This window comes from Piliocolobus tephrosceles, chromosome 4 (assembly GCF_002776525.5).
Source record: "Piliocolobus tephrosceles isolate RC106 chromosome 4, ASM277652v3, whole genome shotgun sequence".
Taxonomy (NCBI): Eukaryota; Metazoa; Chordata; class Mammalia; order Primates; family Cercopithecidae; genus Piliocolobus; species Piliocolobus tephrosceles.
The window spans coordinates 160,363,736-160,381,864 of NC_045437.1; the positions used below are offsets into that span (position 1 = coordinate 160,363,736).

General features: G+C 32.4%; 1 protein-coding gene across 1 annotated transcript in view; it reads right to left on the reverse strand.

Annotated features, from left to right (window-relative positions):
• ADAMTS19 (ADAM metallopeptidase with thrombospondin type 1 motif 19) overlaps positions 1-18,129 on the reverse strand; it is a 252,046-nt gene that overhangs the window by 172,124 nt on the left and 61,793 nt on the right. Inside the window, exons 5-7 of the mRNA XM_026454497.1 lie at positions 17,059-17,142; positions 16,034-16,191; positions 657-700 (exon numbers count right to left, since the gene is read on the reverse strand). Coding sequence (XP_026310282.1) covers positions 657-700; positions 16,034-16,191; positions 17,059-17,142 — 286 coding nt within the window. The remainder of the gene's footprint in view (positions 1-656; positions 701-16,033; positions 16,192-17,058; positions 17,143-18,129) is intronic.

Genomic DNA, 18,129 nt, shown 5'->3' on the forward strand with positions numbered 1-18,129 from the left:
GATAGATAGATAGATAGATAGATAGATAGATAGATAGATAGATAGATTGGGGTATCTTTGGATAGATATATTTATATTGATATGGATACATTTTAAAACATGAAAATACATGTGGCCATTCTCTCAAAATTAGAACAGTGATTTCATGAATTCTGTTGGCTATATGGTTCTGTTTTAGGCACTTTAGATATCTAATACAAATGGTGAAAAATTTGCCACTTTATGTAAGAAGAATCATACTGAATCAGTAGTTTATTTTGACACAGTCTGCAAAGATTTTTAAACACACGTAACTCAAAAAACAATCTGTTATCCTGCAAATTAGTCAATCACAATGTCATTAATATATTTTGTCTTGGGTTATTAATAACAATAAAATGTTATCAAACTCATGTGTGTATCTCTGAGAAAATAACAAAAAAAGACTGATTATAGCCTTAAAGCATCACTTAAAGATTATCTCCTATATATAGTTGATACATGTGTCTTTAAGCTATTTAATTAATAACTGAAGTGCTGACAAACAATTTAACATGTAGGTCTGACATTTTGAAGTTATTCCTTTATAACCAGAACACAAATAATTTCATATACTTAAACAAGTGATGTGTTCAAGTTCTCCAGAACTCCAAAAGTGTGACAACTTTTACACTTACCAACAGTATCACATGGTTCATCTTTGTGCACACAGAAATCTTTCCTAGAAAGAAAAATAGAAAACTGAAATAAAGGTAAATTATTTTCTACAAAGAAGACATCATGTGACTCATTTTTAATAGTTATATGATTAATTGAAACATATTATTATCTCCAAGAATCTAATAAAATTGTGAAAAAGATTAATTTTTAATTCTAAGATATGGAAGATTAAATTTTATAGCACATTTGTACATGATATAATTAATCCTCAGACATTAGACAGTTCCCATACTATGAACAATATTTCAAAAGTAAGATCCCATCTTGTTTTGAATTTTACAGTATTCTATTGTTTTATTACAAAAAATAATATCTGGTATTGGGACAAGGCTTTCCATTTGAAAAATTACTGGAAGATACCTACTTCATGTAACACAAAAATTATTTCCAGAGAGAAGATCTAAATGTTAGAAATACAACTTAAAACAACATAATATTTTATATCATAAGACTGGCAAAATTTTTAAAAGACTGATAATCAATTTTATTAATGGTATAAGGAAATTATTATTTTACATAAATGGGATCTATGTATAATATTTTATAATTTTTACTCTTTATCTGAAACTATATCTTAGCATTCCTAACAATGCTTCACTTTTGTTATCAATTATTTAGGATTTCATAGAACATAATTTAATATATCTTAATAAGAGTTATGAGATTTGGGGGCAGAATATATGAAAGCAAAACTTTTAATCCACCTCTTACTAGCTACATGACCTTAGGCAACTTATTTAGCCTTGTTGTGCCTCTGTCACCTCATCAAAAAGACAGAGGTAGTAATAATATCTACCACCTAGGTTTAGTATTCAATTTAAATGATTTAACATACATAAAACCTTAAAAACCTAGGTTACTGTGCAAGGGGAATGAATTAACACATATAAGGTATTTAAAACAATGCCACACACAAAGTAAGCTCTCAAAAGTTAGTTGTGATGTTTTGTTGGGGATTTTTTTTATTGCTGCTATTAGTGGATCATAATATAAGCAACTTCTTAGCAATAAGCTTTTAGGTTCTATACAATTTTTACTATCACAAACAATATTACAATAGGTCTTTCGTGTGTACATAAATGAGAAAGTAAAATTATCTTTTAAAAAAATTTCCTCTGTTACAGGATCTGAAAGCTGTATCTAAATGATAAAAAAGAAAAGACTTTTAAAATTAAAGCACAATACTTTTGCCTATTCACCAATGAAGTCTACATTGATCTTGATAATGGTTAGCTTTCAATTCACATCTCGCTTGGCTCATTAGCAGCATTTGTGATTTAATACATATATATATATATATGTGTGTGTGTGTGTGTGTATATATATGTGTGTGTGTGTTCGTAAATGTTCCTTGTATATTAGAAATGTATATTTATTTTTTTGGAGTGCAGTTCCATCTAGCTCTTAAAAGCTCTGATATACAATTGTTACGTAGAATAATCAATTCTGGATTGATTTTTACGTGGTACCGAGAAAAGACTGTTAAAATTCCATTGTGGTTATAAATTTTTTGATGTTTCCCTGTGATTTTAATTTTTGCTTTGTTTATCTCAAAGTTTATTGTTTATTAAGTACTCAGTCTCTAAATTTGTTTATTTTGAACTATTATTTTTATTATCATGTAAAATCCATATGTTTACTTTGCTAAGGTAGATTGTATCTGATACTAACAAATATTAATATACAGTATTGCATTAGTATTTGCTTGTCCTATCTCTTTCATTTTGTTGTTAACATCCATCTTCTCTGAGTCTCTTACAAAGAGTACACAGTGAAACTTTTAAAAGCTAGTTATATAATATCTTCATAAATGAGTTTAATTCTTTTCTATTTTATTGTTGATATCTTTGGATTTCTATTATTTATGATTTCTATTTACCAAGTTATATTTCTTTGTTCTTTTCTCTTTCTTCCTTTTAGTTTTTACTCACTTTTTTTGGCTACTTTGAAAGTAACATTAAATTGTGGTAGATGTGTGATTCCTTTTACATTTTAAAGTATGATATATTTGTTCTCTATGGCTGCTGTAAAAGTTCCATAAATTTGGTGGCTTAAAACAACACAAAACTTTAACTTACAGTCTGAAGGCCGGAAGCTTGAAATGGGCTTTACTGTGCTAAAATCAATGTGTCAGCAGTATCATGTTCCCTCTGAAAGCTCTAGATGAGAATGTTTCCTTGCCTTCGCTAGCTTCCAGAGGCTACCCAGGTTTCTTGACTCAGGGCCTCCTTGTATTTTCAAGGCCAACAATTCCATCACTCTGCCCCCTGCTTCCATCATCATATGACCCTCTCTGACTCTCCTCTCTCTCTTTTTTCCTCACACCAGGATAATCTCACCACCTCAACATCCTTAATATAATCACATCTGTACAGTCATTTCTTCCATACAGGATATTTTCAGGTTCTGGAAATTAGAGCATAAGCATCTTTGCAGGGGATGTTATTTTTTCCTGCCTACCACATATCCTTAGAATGTGTAAAGCTCTTCCTCCTGAAAAAGGCAAGAATGTAACATTCTTTTAATCCAATCTCTCCCTTCAATTTTTCATGTGTTTTTAATTTGAAATTATGGTCACATCTTGATTTTTCAAATCTAAAATTTGACAGTTGCTTTTAAAAACCATCAGGGTTTACGCAACAATTTGCCTTTTTATTTAGCAATTTATTTTCTCAGTTATATCTTGTATCTTTACTTTCTAGACATCTCACTATTCTTTTACTTTAAGTACATTCTTCAGTATCTCTTTCAATGAGAATCTATCTATGAATGGTAAACTTTCCTAGTTATTTTCTTTTGCTTTCATTTTTATTATTTTGCATTTATTCATAACTGAACAGTAACTGAGTTGTTATAAAGTCAACTTTATTGACTCTCAAACACTGAAGATACCATTTCATTTTATTCTAGCATTCATAAATATTGATTAGAAGTCTCTGATTACAGTTTTTGCCCTTTTTTCATGCATTTGCTTTCTGCTTAATTTTTAACACTATTTCTGTCTTTATAATTCTACAGTCCCACGATGATGAGTCAAGGTACTGATTTTGTTTTTATTTATCTTCTTTGGTACTGGTATATTTTCAACTTAAAGATCCATGAATACTTAAAAATTCTTACCATTATCTATTTAGCTAGTCCCTCTGACATTCCATTCTCTTTTCCTAGAACTTCTTTAGGAATATCATAGTTCTCATTCTGATGTCTGTAATGCTCAGGCACCTTTGTGTATTTCCATCTCTTAACCACTCTATGTAGCCTGCTGGGAGAATCCCTCAGATCTATCATCCAATCCACTAATGCTCTCTTCAGCTGGATCTAATATGCTTTTCAATTTAGAAATTGAAATTTTAAGTATAAGTACCATATTCCATATGTCTTCCCGAGAACATTTATTTTCATCAATTTTCAAATAAACTGTTTTTCCCCAAAAAAACACCTTATTCTCATATTTTGAAATTTTTGATTGTTTTTAATTAGATGGACATGCTTGTTTTATAATCCCTGTTAGTATTTTTTTAAAATTATTATTATTTAATATGTCTCTGGGTTCTTAAAATGGAGTATGATGTCACTGGTCATTTTGGAATTCTATTATGAACTCAGTCAGTGGGATGTTAATTGTGGTTGCCTTATCGTGTAAGTTGAGAGAGAGTCCCTTCACAGCAGTTTTGCATATACTTTCATTAAGTGCTTCAATTCTGGAATCAGATTCATTGTAATGAATACCCAGAGGAGGCATTTTTGTCCTAACCTGGGGTCATGGATGAGGCAGAATGTTTCCTTGTTCACAACCTGTGCTTGCTGGCAGAACTTTTAACAGTGCATACTTTTATTAAGGATCTAAATATCTACAAATTCTAGTTGTGTGTAATCATTTCAGTTCCACTTCCCCACTTTGCACAGACTCATTAAAACATAAAAACCTAAATTTGTTTAGTTCAAAAAACTCCCTCAGGGAAGCTCCCACATTACTTTAGATGCTTAGTAAACTTCTTGCCAGAACTTGCTTTATTTTTGGCTCATCTGTGCATGTAAAAGTATGCTTATTGTATTTTTTGCTATGGTTTATGGATGTTCATATAGGGAAACATTTTCTGATTATCTAGACAGCCAGATTATCACATAATTAAAAGAACTGAACTTAATCTGTGACCTACCATATAGGAATGAAGTAGAGTAAAATAACACATTAGTTTATTGTTAGCATTAGGTCTAAATATATATAGAAACAAGCCATATATGCCTTATTTTATTATTACATTTTATATCATGCAGCTACTTTCACCAAATGCTTTAAAAGACTGCAGACCTGCCTCAATAAGATGTTCAGTTGATATTTAATAGTTTTTCAAAAATGTCTTTCAACAACTGGGGATTATTTTACTTATAAATTATTTAAAAAAATTAGTGATTACTATAATATTGTTATTTTTCTTCCAAATGGTTGGAGATAGACAAAAATAATTGTTGCTAGCCATGAGTATAAGATAGGGATGAAGTATATTAATATCAATATTATTAAAATTATTCTCTATTTCTCCTGACAAATTCTGAAAGAGATGACTATATGAAACAAATATAGACTCAATTATGAGAGTAATGTGGAAAAGGCAGAGCTAAAATAGAGAAGATAAACAATAACCTTAAATAATATATTTTCAATACAAGGCACAAATTGAACTTAATACAAACTTAATTTGTTTAAATCACACCCAAAATTTGGGAATACATTTACCATTCTCTAGTTATAAATAACAAAAATAATTCAAATATGATAGGTTATCACATGAATTGCTTCATGAAGTCTCAGTGGAAGATGTATTAGTCCTGTGGTTCTCTTAGCTGAGAACACTTCTCCAGCATTTCATTAGGACTCAAACAAGGCAAAGACTCAGGCCTTCTTGCATGTTATCTCTTCTCTCTTTCCTTACTTAATTAACTCCACCCTCAAATACCTGGCTTTAGTTTGTTTTAGTGGCCATGCTTCCCCTACCTCTGTTTGCCTTTATAATGCATTGAGAGAAACCTTTGCTCTAAAGAGGGCCTGCTGCCCACTGCAAAACTCACTTCATTATACTGGAAAGGGAGCAGGTTATCCCTAAAACACAGTGGACATAATGTAATGTTACACTGTGCTGTCTACCAATTACGGTATATTTCCAGACAACAGAAATATTATAACATGTTTTCACCAGTTTGTATAAATTTTAATGTTTTTCTCAAACATGCTATTATTTTTGTATTCTAGTAAATCCAAAACCTAGTTAATCCAGGCTGGGTGCATTGGCTCATGCCTGTAATTCCAGCACTTTGGGAGACCGAGGTGGGCGAATCACCTGAGGTAGGAAGTTCAAGATGAGCCTGACCAACATGGAGAATCCCTGTCTTTACTAAAAAAAAAATACAAAAAATTAGCCAGGCCTGGAGGCGCATCCCTGTAATCCCAGCTACTCGAGAGGCTCAGGCAGGAGAATCACTTGAACCTAGGAGGCGGAGGTTGTGGTGAGCCGAGATCATGCCATTGCACCCCAGCCTGGGCAACAAGAGTGAAACTCCTTCTTACAAAAAAAAAAACTAGTTAATCCATTCTTGATAATTTAAAGATGGCTGCCAGCACTTGGTACACTAGTCTTAACTTTTTTTGTATATAGATGATATAATCCTATCAGGTTGCTTGCATACTCCTTAAAAGTCTACTGACCCAACTGAATGGATGTTGAAAAGTAGATGCATTTTTCAGTAAATTATTTAAGTAAATAGGAAAGAAAGCAAAGAAATTTTGATGAAGTAAATAATTTGATTGTCAGTATTGGGAGTTTTAATATTTATGCCTTTTATTGTAAATATATATATATATATCTTTCTGAAAATATGTACCAAAACTAGAAGGAAAACTCTAAATAAACGAGGGAAGACACATCCAAATTTTATCTCATAAAACATAACCACTATAGCTGCCCTACCCTAAACTTTTCCCACGGTAAACAACATGCAACTACTTTTTCCAAGCAGTCATCATTCCCTTCAATATACAAGATACAAAACAGGAAACCTTGTAAGTCTGGGCAAGACAAGACTGCTCTCAATCAGAACATTTATTCCCAGGGTTATAAGGGAAGGTTTTTACAAAGCCAAATGGTTCCTTCATAGTACTGAGGTAAATCCTATCCTTCCCCAACTCTACTCCCTAGCATCTTTCCACTGGGAAATCACCTTCTATTGCATCATATTTTCTGGTCAGTGTATTCCAGTCATCAGCTTCCAATCATAGGATTATCCCCCCACACTGAAACCCATGTTTTCAGAGGATGGAAAAGAGATAATATAGTAAAATATGAATGGCTCTGAATCATCAAAACTCAGTAGATGAGATGCCTACAGCTTTCCTCTTTGCTATCTTTCCTGATGCCTGATTTTTCAGTTCTTCCTTTGATTCTGAAAATGTAGAATCAAAATAAGCCAACTGTTTCTTCTGTTGCTCAACTTAGGCAAAGTTGGTCTCTGTGGCTCAAAACAAATAATATCCTAATGATAAAGGAAAATAATTTCTGCTGCCAGCAAAATATATTCAGAGTCTCAATATAACTATAGATGGAGATGAATGGAAAGGTTTTCTAGCATTATTATTATAAATAAATGACAAAATATCATTTCTCTGCATGGGAAACTATAGAGATCATTTACGAGAATACCATCCCTAGTGGTAGAAGTTGTATACTGCATAATTATATGGACACATTTATTATACACAACATAAACGGCTTCCTCTACTGTTGTGTAGTGTACGGCCTGTACAACTGAACACTGTGGGATACATTAAGTGTCTCTAATATGCCATGTACTAAATAAGGGGAAGGACACAACAGAGATAAATAAAATAGGCTTCTACTTGAAAGTCACAGAAGTGGATAAAACATATCACCTCTGTAATGTGATAAGGGTCCCAGGAGCAGTGAGAAAGAAGTCTGGGGAGTTATATTAAACACTGAATAATTCTATTCTTCAACAGATTTTGCCAGCAAACAAATGGAGAAAGAAACACCCGAAACAGATGATACTGAATAAAATGGCAATGCAAAAAATTAAAGAACCACATAAAATCAAATCTTCACCTTAGGGTCAAGAACCACTAAGTGAAAAGTATATTCAGATGTAGGGGGAAAGGGATTTGGGGTGGTTTTTCTAAATATATAATACATCATATCATGATGCAAGAGGCTGCAACATGACTATTTGATTTACATAATGTGAAACATGGGACTTCATCTGTAACTAAACAACATGATAAAACTATGACAAATGCACTGCTTATTGTCAAAGGCATTTAGAGGCCACCACACAGCCAATTTCTGTTCACTTAGCAAACAAATGAAAAAAGCACATTACAAAAAATAATCAAACAAACAAACAAATCTAGTTCTTTCATTCAGAAACATTAGAAGTACCTCTCACTAAAATTGAAAAATAGTCAGCAGCATTATAAACCAAAGATCAGACTGTAAGTCTTAATCTTCATTTCTCCAATAATCAACTTATTTGCAGAACACCAATGTATTCCTAATTCAAAATATTCAAATATTTATTTTATAAGATGGGGATAGAGATTACTTGCTGACTAGACCTTTGATCATGTGGATTCAAATTCTCTCATTTTTGGCTCATGTAGATTCCGTGCGCCTGAAGCCTGCATCATAGAGTTTCATTATGTGAGTTTATAGAAATGATACTGTTAGACTCTGGCAACTAGGAAGGCCAATAAATTCTGCCTAAGTTCTGATTTATGTTGAAGAAAATGAAATGTAGCCTTTAATTTCCAAGAATGAAGATGCATCTGAGAATGAGCCTCACTGTAGAGTTTAACAGTGCCTTGGGATATACCTATAAATGATTCATTCAAAAATTATTCTGTAATTTGTATTAAATCAAGTTATTTTTGCAATTTCTAGTTTTATTAAATTTTCTCTTACTTGCCAATGGCATTAGTTTGAAACTAACTTTCACATGTATTATACGTAAACTAAAAGCATTTCTGTAAATAGGAAAGGCAAAGCTATCATTAATAAAATTGAATTTTAAAGAGTATTTCCAAAGGGCATAAAGATGTATGCCTTCTCCCTGATTTCAATGAGAAATGTGAAAATTGCCCTAAGAAATCATAGAGTTGAGAGTTGAGAGAACATATTTTGTGTTTTTGTTACTATGAACTCAGAAGCATAACTAGGTCAGCTTTAAACTATTTACTTTATTGTACTGCACAGGACAATTTAACAAATATATGACCTCAGATAGGTTTGGATTTGTAGAAGCATTATGTATTTTAGCTGACACCAAACTTGATCCCTGAGCTAAAATTTCTTCCTACTAATGTACACACATAACCCCCAACATTTACTAGTTATCTACGATGAGCATTTACTAGAAACTGAACCTAGTTCTGAGTTTAGTCTGTCAAATATGGATAAGAACAAGCAATCCATGGAGATTAACATTTTTTCTTATGTTATTCTATTTTTACAGTTTTCTTACAAAGCTAAATAGCTGATCATCTTTACACTAACTAGAAAGGGATTTTTTTCCTTAACTACATGAAGTACTCATTTAATCTTTATTAACCAAATGGTACTAGGTAACTTAGGAATAAAATATTCCCTTTAGTGGGGTGATTTTTCACTATTATGGCACTGGAAACAGAAATATGGAGAAAGGGTGATCCTCTACAGAAGACCTGTCCCACAAGTGAGTAAAGGGAGAACAGTCGGCCAGTATTTGTCAGTATTTTATATATGTGTACCCTTTGACAGAGCAAGTACTTTTTAATCTACCCTAAATAAATAGTATTATAGCACATGTTTACAACCATATATAACCATATTTATAGAACATTTTCTCTAACAACAAAAAATTAGAAAGTTCTATAAACAGATAAGTAGTTGAATAAATCAGGATACTTTTATGCAATATATAGTATGTCAGCTCTCCGCCCCCACAAACGATGCAGACCGATAGGAACGCATGAGTTTCCCATTGCTGCTATAACAGATTACCATGAACTTAGTGGCTTAAAACAACACAAATGTGTTATCTTGTCAGAAGTCAAGTACAGGTCTTAATGGGCCAAAATAAAAGTGCCATAGAGCTGCATTCCTTCTAGAGACACTAGAGTATAATCTATGTCCTGGTCTTTTCCAGTTCCTAGACATTGCTGGCATTCTTTGGCTTATGACCTGTTTTTGTCTCTACAAAACTGGGTTTATAGCATCTTCCAGTCCTTCCCTGACTTTGAACTTCTGCCTCCCTCTTCCTTATTTTAGGACTCTTGTGATTACAGTGAACCCACTCAAATATGCCAGGATAATCTGCCCATCTCAAGATTCTTAATTTAATCACATTTGCAAAGTCCCTTTGCCATGTAAGATGGCATATTCACTGGTTCTGGAGATGAGAAGGTGGATATTTGGGGAGGAGGGACATTATTCTGCCTTCCACAATAAATGACATAAAAATACTTGCCAGACATAATAGTAAAGTGAAAAAGCAAACAAATAGAGAAAACTGTGTAGAGCATGAAACAATGTTCTTTACATACACACCAACTCTTAACATTGATTACCTTAGGGTTGGAGAGCGGGAGTAGAAGTTAGTAAGTTAATTTACTATGTAAATACTAAAGTTGTTTCTTCTACTTTTACCATAAGAATATGCTTATAATATGACAATATATTTAAAAGTTATATTTAAACTTTTGCCATGAGAATATGCATTACTTGAAAAATAAAACCATATTAGGCTACATTTTCAAGAAATATATATAAAAATAAGCAAATATTTGAAACAGACTTTTAAGGGAAAATATGGATTATAAAACAGTATATAAAATGACTTCAACAACATAGATAATGTTCTGTTTCCTAAGTGGAGGGGTAAATAGGCAGTTGTTAATTATATTATTCTTTATGCTCTTTGTATATATGAAATATATCACACTATGCTTTCTTCTTTTCCTTTTAGTAGAATTCCTGTGTTGCATAGCTAGGGAAAGCTAGCAACAAGGGAGGCAATAATGAAGAGTGGTCAGTTCAAGAGGCTAGTTTTAAAGTGTTTCAACATTAAAAATATTGGATGCAGAAAATTCTAAAGCATTTTTTAGAATTTTGAAAGAAAAAATGGCATTGGAAATAAGAAATAAAATTAATGCCACAATATATTTTGTTGGTGAGAAACAAAACTTGTATGTAGACTATGATCCCAATAATGTAAATCCATGTATTATATACATACATAGGAAATACAACTGATGAAATATACTTTAAAATATTTACTTTTCCCATGTAGTGGGACTATAGGCTAATTTTTATCTTTATTCTTATACTTATCAATTTTCTGTAATAAATATATTGCATTTATAAGGGAAAATTATAAATCAGTAATCAAATTTTGATTACCATCTTCTTTAGTCTCAGAAGCAATATTTCTCAAATCTATTACTGTTAAGAAGGAAGAAAGACTTGAACAATGCAGACGTTTAACCTCGACTCACCTCAAACCTTATAACCATAGGTCTCCTCCCCATCCATGCAAATCTTTCCATCCCTTCTCTCAACTTCAATTTACTACTCTTAACCAACTTTTTTATAGTAAAACTTACATAAAATACACACAAGTTAAATGAGAAGATAGGTGAATTTTGACAAATGTATAAACTGACATGTATTCAAAGCAATATATGCAATATTTCCACTACTACAGAAAGTTCCTTCTGCCTTTTTGCAGTCAGTTTTCCCAGCTTTAAAGCAGGCAACATTTGACACGACAGATGAATTTTGCCTATTCTCAAACTCTGTATAAGTGGAATCATCCTCTGATCGGTTTCTAATTTGGCTTTTTCACTCAGCTTTTTTATTTTTATTTTTGAGGTGGAGTCTCACTCTGTCACCCAGGCTGGATTGCAGTGGTACAATCTCCACTCACTGCAACCTCTGCCTCAGAGGTTCAAGTGATTCTCCTGCCTCACCCTCCTGAGTAGCTGGGATTACAGGCATGAGCCACCATGCCTGCCTAACTTGTATTTTTGGTAGAGACAGTGTTTTACTATGTTGACCAGGCTGGTCTTTAACTCCTGACCTCAAGTGATCTGCCTGCCTGCCTCGGCCTCCCAAACTGCTGGGATTACAGGCGTGAGCCACCACACCCGGCCTCAGTATAATGTTATTAAAACTCATCCATCCATTTGGTTGCATTTATCAGTAGTTTGATGACGAGTATTCAATTGTATGAACACACAATACATCCATTCACCTGTAGATGTATATTTATTTATAATTTTTTGCAATTATGAAAATTATGAAAAAAATTATGAAAGCTTCTATAAATTCTCAAGTTCATTTTTTTTCTGTGAATAATATTTTTATTTTTCTTAAGTAAATATCTAGAAGCTGATGCGGGCTATATGGTAAGCAAATGTTTAATTTTATAAGAAACTACTCATTTTCCAACGTGGTTGAACCATTTTATAATCCCGCCAACAACTGAGGAGTGTTCCATATCCTCACCATCATTGAGTATTTTCGATGTTTATAACTGAAGCCTTTCAAGTGGGTGTGAATTTAATTTGCATTTTCCTGGGAATTAATGATGTTGATTATCTCTTTATATGCTTACTGGAGATTCATATTTCTTCTTTCTTGTTATTTGTAAGAGGTTGACATATTTTTGTATTTGTATATGTGTGTATACACATATACATGTAAACATTCTGGATACAAGTTCTTTGTTAGTATATGTATGGCAATTATTTTCTCAAATTCACAAAAGATGTGAAAGTCTTTTGAACAGGAAATGGTTTTCATTTTTAAAAATTCCAGATGATTGTTAATATTTCTTGATTAGTACTTTTTTGTATCCTCTCTAAGAAACCATTGTCCTCCTCTTGTTCATGAAAATGTTCTTCCTTATTTTCTTACTACAATAGAGTGTTAGCTTTCATGTTTAATTCTATGATCCCTTTTGAATTAATTTTACACATGTTAAATAGGATTGATATTCATTTTTTTCACAGAGGTGTCCAGATATTCCATTTGTACCATTTGATGTATTCTAATACCATCTGCTGAATAGATTATTTTTATAACTGAATTATGTTGGTAGCTTTATTAAAAATCAATTGACCATATATATGTGGGTTTATTTCTAGACCGTTTATTTTGCTTCATTGATTTGCATGACTCTGCCAAAACCATACTATCTTGATTTCCAAACCTTTAGAGTAAGTTTTGAAATCATATAGTGTAAAGTCCATCCAATTTGTTCATATATATACATATATACATTTTCATTACTGTGACAGAATGGGAAGGTTTTGGGGATTTTTGGTTGTTTGTTTGAGACAGAGTCTTGTTCAGTTGATCAGGGTGGAGTGCAGTAGCACAATCTTGGCTCACTGCAACCTCTGCCTCCTGGATTCAAGCGATTCTCATGGCTCAGCCTCCCAAGTAGCTGGGACTACAGGCATGCACCACCATGCCCAGCTAATTTTTGTAATTTTAGTAGATATGAGGTGTTGTCACATTGGCCAGGCTGGTCTTGAACCCCTGGCCTCAGGCCATCTGCCCACCTCAGCCACCCTAAGTGCTGGGATTACAGGTGTGAGCCACCACACCTGGCCTCAATTTCTTCTTATTTTTCAAAACTGTTTTGATTCTTCTAGGTTCTCTGCCTTTACAAATTAGCACTGGAGTCAGTTTGTCAATTTCTACAAAACATGCCTGCAAAGGTTGTTTCATTGGGAGTATATTGAATCTATAAATCAATTTGGAGAAAAGTGGCATTTAATAATATTTAGTATTCCAATGAATTAATCTTTATTTAGATATTTAATTTCTCATAACAGTGCTGTGTAGTTCTCATTTTAGAGGTTTTACACATATTTTACAAAAATTGTTCTTAAGTATTTTATGGTTTTGGAAGTCACTATAAGTTTTTTCCAACTGTTCACTTCTAGTATATATAAACATAATTGGTTTTTGAAAACTGATTTTACATGATGTAGCCTTGAAAATCCAGTTACAAATTCTAGCAACTTTTTGCTAGATTTCTTAAAATATTCTTTGTACCATTTCACATCATCTGTGAATAAGAGACATTTTTCTTTATATTCCAAATATGTATGCTTTTCCTTTGTTTTTTTCTGCTTTACCACACTGGTTATGATCTTCAGTACAATATTGGATAGAAGTGGAAAGAGGAGACATCCTTACCTTGCTTTCAGTTGTAAGGAGAAAATGTTCAGTTTTCTCCTTTTGCTGTGATATTAGTTATAGATATGTTTTTTGATAGATACCCTTGCAGAGATTAAGATGGTACCTCAAGAACTCAGTAAGCATTTTTGGTTAATAGGATTTCTTTATTCTACTTTCTTTCAGTACATTAGAAATGTTGTTTCATTGTCTTTTGAACTTACTGTTTTTTTGGATGTGAAGTAAGTCATTTATTTGAACATTGTTCCTCCTGTTTAATGTTTCCTCTGCTCCCCTCAATGCTCACCCTGCTGGCTGATGGAAATTTTTCTGTTTTTCTTTGGTTTTCAGCAACTTTCCTATGATATGCCTAAGTCCATATTTGTTGCTTTTCATCAAATTTGCGGAATTTTTTGCCATTATGTCTTCAAATAATTTTTCTTACCCATTCTTACTCTCTTCTTCTGAGACTCCAATTACAACTGCATTCATCTGCTAAATCCAACGTCTAGGTTATCTCAAGGTCAGTGTCTATTGACTAATTTTTCATTGACCATGGGTCACATTTTCATGTTTCTTTGCTTGACTAATTTTTATTATACTCTGGACATTGTGAATGATATATTTTTAGAGAGACTTGCTATTCTGTTATCTTCCTCTGAAGAGTGCTTACAACTGTTTTAAGAGGCAGTTCACAATTACTGGCTCATCATCCTGCACTTGGATAAATTTGATTTTATTTTTTGGTAGGGAAGATTTATCAAAAATCCAAGATGATACCGAAGCCTCTGTAAATTGGTGGTATTCAACCTCTAAGCTCTGTCTCCCCTAAGGCTAAAAATGATGATAAGGTATCACAAGATTGTTCCACTCTTGTGCTTTGAATTTGCTCATTCCTAGTATCTTTTTAAATTCTGAACTCCATAGCAGCAATCCTGTGGTAAATTTGGGGCAGTCTCCTATATCGGTTTATCTTCAGACCAGCCATTGCCAAGTTCTCATGTATGGTCAGCACATGTACTTCATGGCACCTCTCCATGCCTAAGACTTTTATCTCTGGTGTCCTCAGCAGGATCACTATGCTCTACCTAGATTCTAGCTTGCTACGCTAGTTAAGAAATTTTTCCCAGGGAAAAAGCTGAGTTGACTGCAAGGTTTGCATAATAAATTCCCCTTCTTTCAGGAATTGCAGTCTTACACTGTTCATTCTCCAGTGACTAAAAGCAGTGACTTCTTATTTTCCAATGTTATGATTGCTTATTGCAGAAGCTCAATATCAGCTATACCTACTTAGCTGAAAGTAGAAGTCCAATTGTGTTCTTGCCTAGAGATTTTTCAGCTTTATGAATTATTTGCCTTTAGTATTAATTATAAGAAATTGCAATGATTTCAATGATTTCATTTCAGAAAATCATATGTAATTACACTACTGTTCTTTCTGTGATGTGAAATGCTAACACTTTTGATGACTAAAATTAAATCACTAGTTCACAATGAATTACTTATTTTTAACAACTTTAAGCAAGACAAACCAATTATGTATGATTATTAAACATATTAATCATATAGAGCATATTGCTGCTCATTATTTCACTTACATTTATTTAAATATTATACTTAATGCTGTATTAAAAATATTTTTTGTAGTACATTCACAATGTAGCTTATAATTAGTCAGAGACTTAATTGAAATTGTTTCTCACATGGAGCCAGAAAGGTTTTCAATGCTGAATTTAACATATTAGGTTACTTTATATGGTGATGACTGAAAAACATACAGTCTAGGTTCATAATTTTGAACTTAACAACAAAATTCACCATAGTTTTAGCTTATCATTAATGACTATGCCTTTGAGCTCAAAAATTTAGGGTATTTTTTTAGAAATAACTAACCAAATGTTTTGTCAATATGCCATTCAATATTTAGCTGTTTACAAATCTGTTACTATGAATTGAGGGAGATGACTAACACCATTATGCCAAAATCATTTTTGAAACATGAAATCTGAAATAAAAACATTATCTATTAAGGGATTAATGGGATTAACAGTGCAGTAATTGAATTAGGAATGTCATTTAATTGGCTTTGGAAAATTTACCTTGTTATAAGTATAGCTGCATCCACTGAATTCATGTCTTCCCCCCAGCTTGTTGACATCTCCAAATGTATATCATTCTTTTTGCCAAATTCTTCATGTTGCCACTTACAAAAACTCTCTAGCATTTTTTCTCCATGATGCCCAATATATAGATCTGGCTGCAAAATAACAGATTTCATCACAAGGCATATTATTCTTAGGTATATACAAAAACAAAACAAAACAAACAAACAAACAAAAAACAAATAACAAAGGCACTCTTGAATTACTAAAGCAAACTGCTGACCATAACATTAATTAGGACCTGGAAGACATTCAGGTTTGATTTACTCTGAGCTTAAAAGCTTAAAGCATTGTGAAGGTGTAATAACTACAAAATCTGTTTAATGGTATGCTGAAAAAGCAGAGAGGTTCAATTAAGAATATTGGGAGTTACACCTGATATAAATGACGAATTGATGGGTGCTGACGAGTTGATGGGTGCAGCACACCAACATGGCACAAGTATACATATGTAACAAACCTGCACGTTATGCACATGTACCCTAGAACTTAAAGTATAATAATAATAAAAAAAAAAGAATGTCGAACTTTTAGACTAAAATAACTTGTTGTTTCTACAACTTAAGAACAACATTTTCTATGTAGAACAACATTTTCTAAAGTGCCAGTTAAGCAGCATATCAAAATGATGCCACGGAATAGTTTCCATTTAAAATAAATAAAAAGTGTTAAAAGTACACATCTAAATGATAGAATAAAACTGTCACTTAAAATGACTTCTTAAAATTATACTTTGGAAAGTTAAGATTTGTTTTCAGGATTCTTGGAAACTAACAATATCCTATTTTTAAAATAAGATTGGGACATTAACGCAAACTAAAGGCCAGTTTTATGTATATTTTAAGTGATTCAACGGATATTTCCAGATTCTTAAGTACATCCTTAACATTCCCTTTACTTAAAAGTTTCTGAACAAAATTTCTCACCCATTTAATTTAATTAAAAACTCAAGACTTTCTTACTGGAGTTTCATGGAGCAGAATAAGCTTTATCACACGAAGATTGACCTGCACACCCAGACTCTTGTGTTGGAAAAGGTTAAAAACCTAAAAACAAATAAAAATAAAAATAAAAATCCTAAAATTAAACTGAAAGTCGTCTTAATTTTTCTCAAGGCCCATACGTGGAGAAATCTCAATTTATTTGAGAAATCTTAAAAAAAAAAAAAAGCTTGCAAAGCAAAGTAATTTTTTGTTACGTCAAACCCATGCTTTCAGAGATATTTCTACTTAGAAAAGACTGGTTGTTAGGCAGTGTTAATGTACCATATATCCCATTCTAGAGAAGTGCTCAGAAGGTAATGGAATATGGACAGAAATATCTAAAGTGTAAAAAAACACTCTGTTCCCCAGGAAAACAGCCAAATGATAGCAAAGATAGTAATATCTTTTGATAGTAAAATATAGTGGGACTATATTTATCATTACATCAGCCGTTCTTAAATGGTAATTGACTTATAAATGGACATTTGCCTTCAACATTTATTTCTCTTTATTCTCTTGTAAGAATCACTCTTCACTACAACCTTCTGATTCTTCCTTGAATGAGGTTTGCCCAACAGAGTATGCAATTAAGTCAAAGGATCAATTTGGTAAAAAGCATCCCTAACATGATAGATACTGGGATTTCTTTCTTTCTTTTTTTTTTAAGTTCCAAGATAAGTAGGCAAATAATCCTTAAAGGAATATTGCATGAAATCTAAGAGGCGACGAGATACTAGGATTTCTACAATCAGAAATCATCAACTCAAGTTAGTCACCTGTGATTTAGTTGGTTAAAATTTAGCTCATCAACTAGAATCATATCTGATATTCATTTTACATACCTATATAATAGCTCAGTGGATTACCAAAATTCATTTTTGTATCACATCATAATTAACCTATGGTCCTTTTGTGGGGCCATGTATATAAATGTATATTAAAATATTCATGATAATTTCACCAAATTTATGCCTCTATCAAAATATCTTATCTACCCCATAAATATATACATCTACTATGTACCAACAAAATAAATAAATAAATAAATAA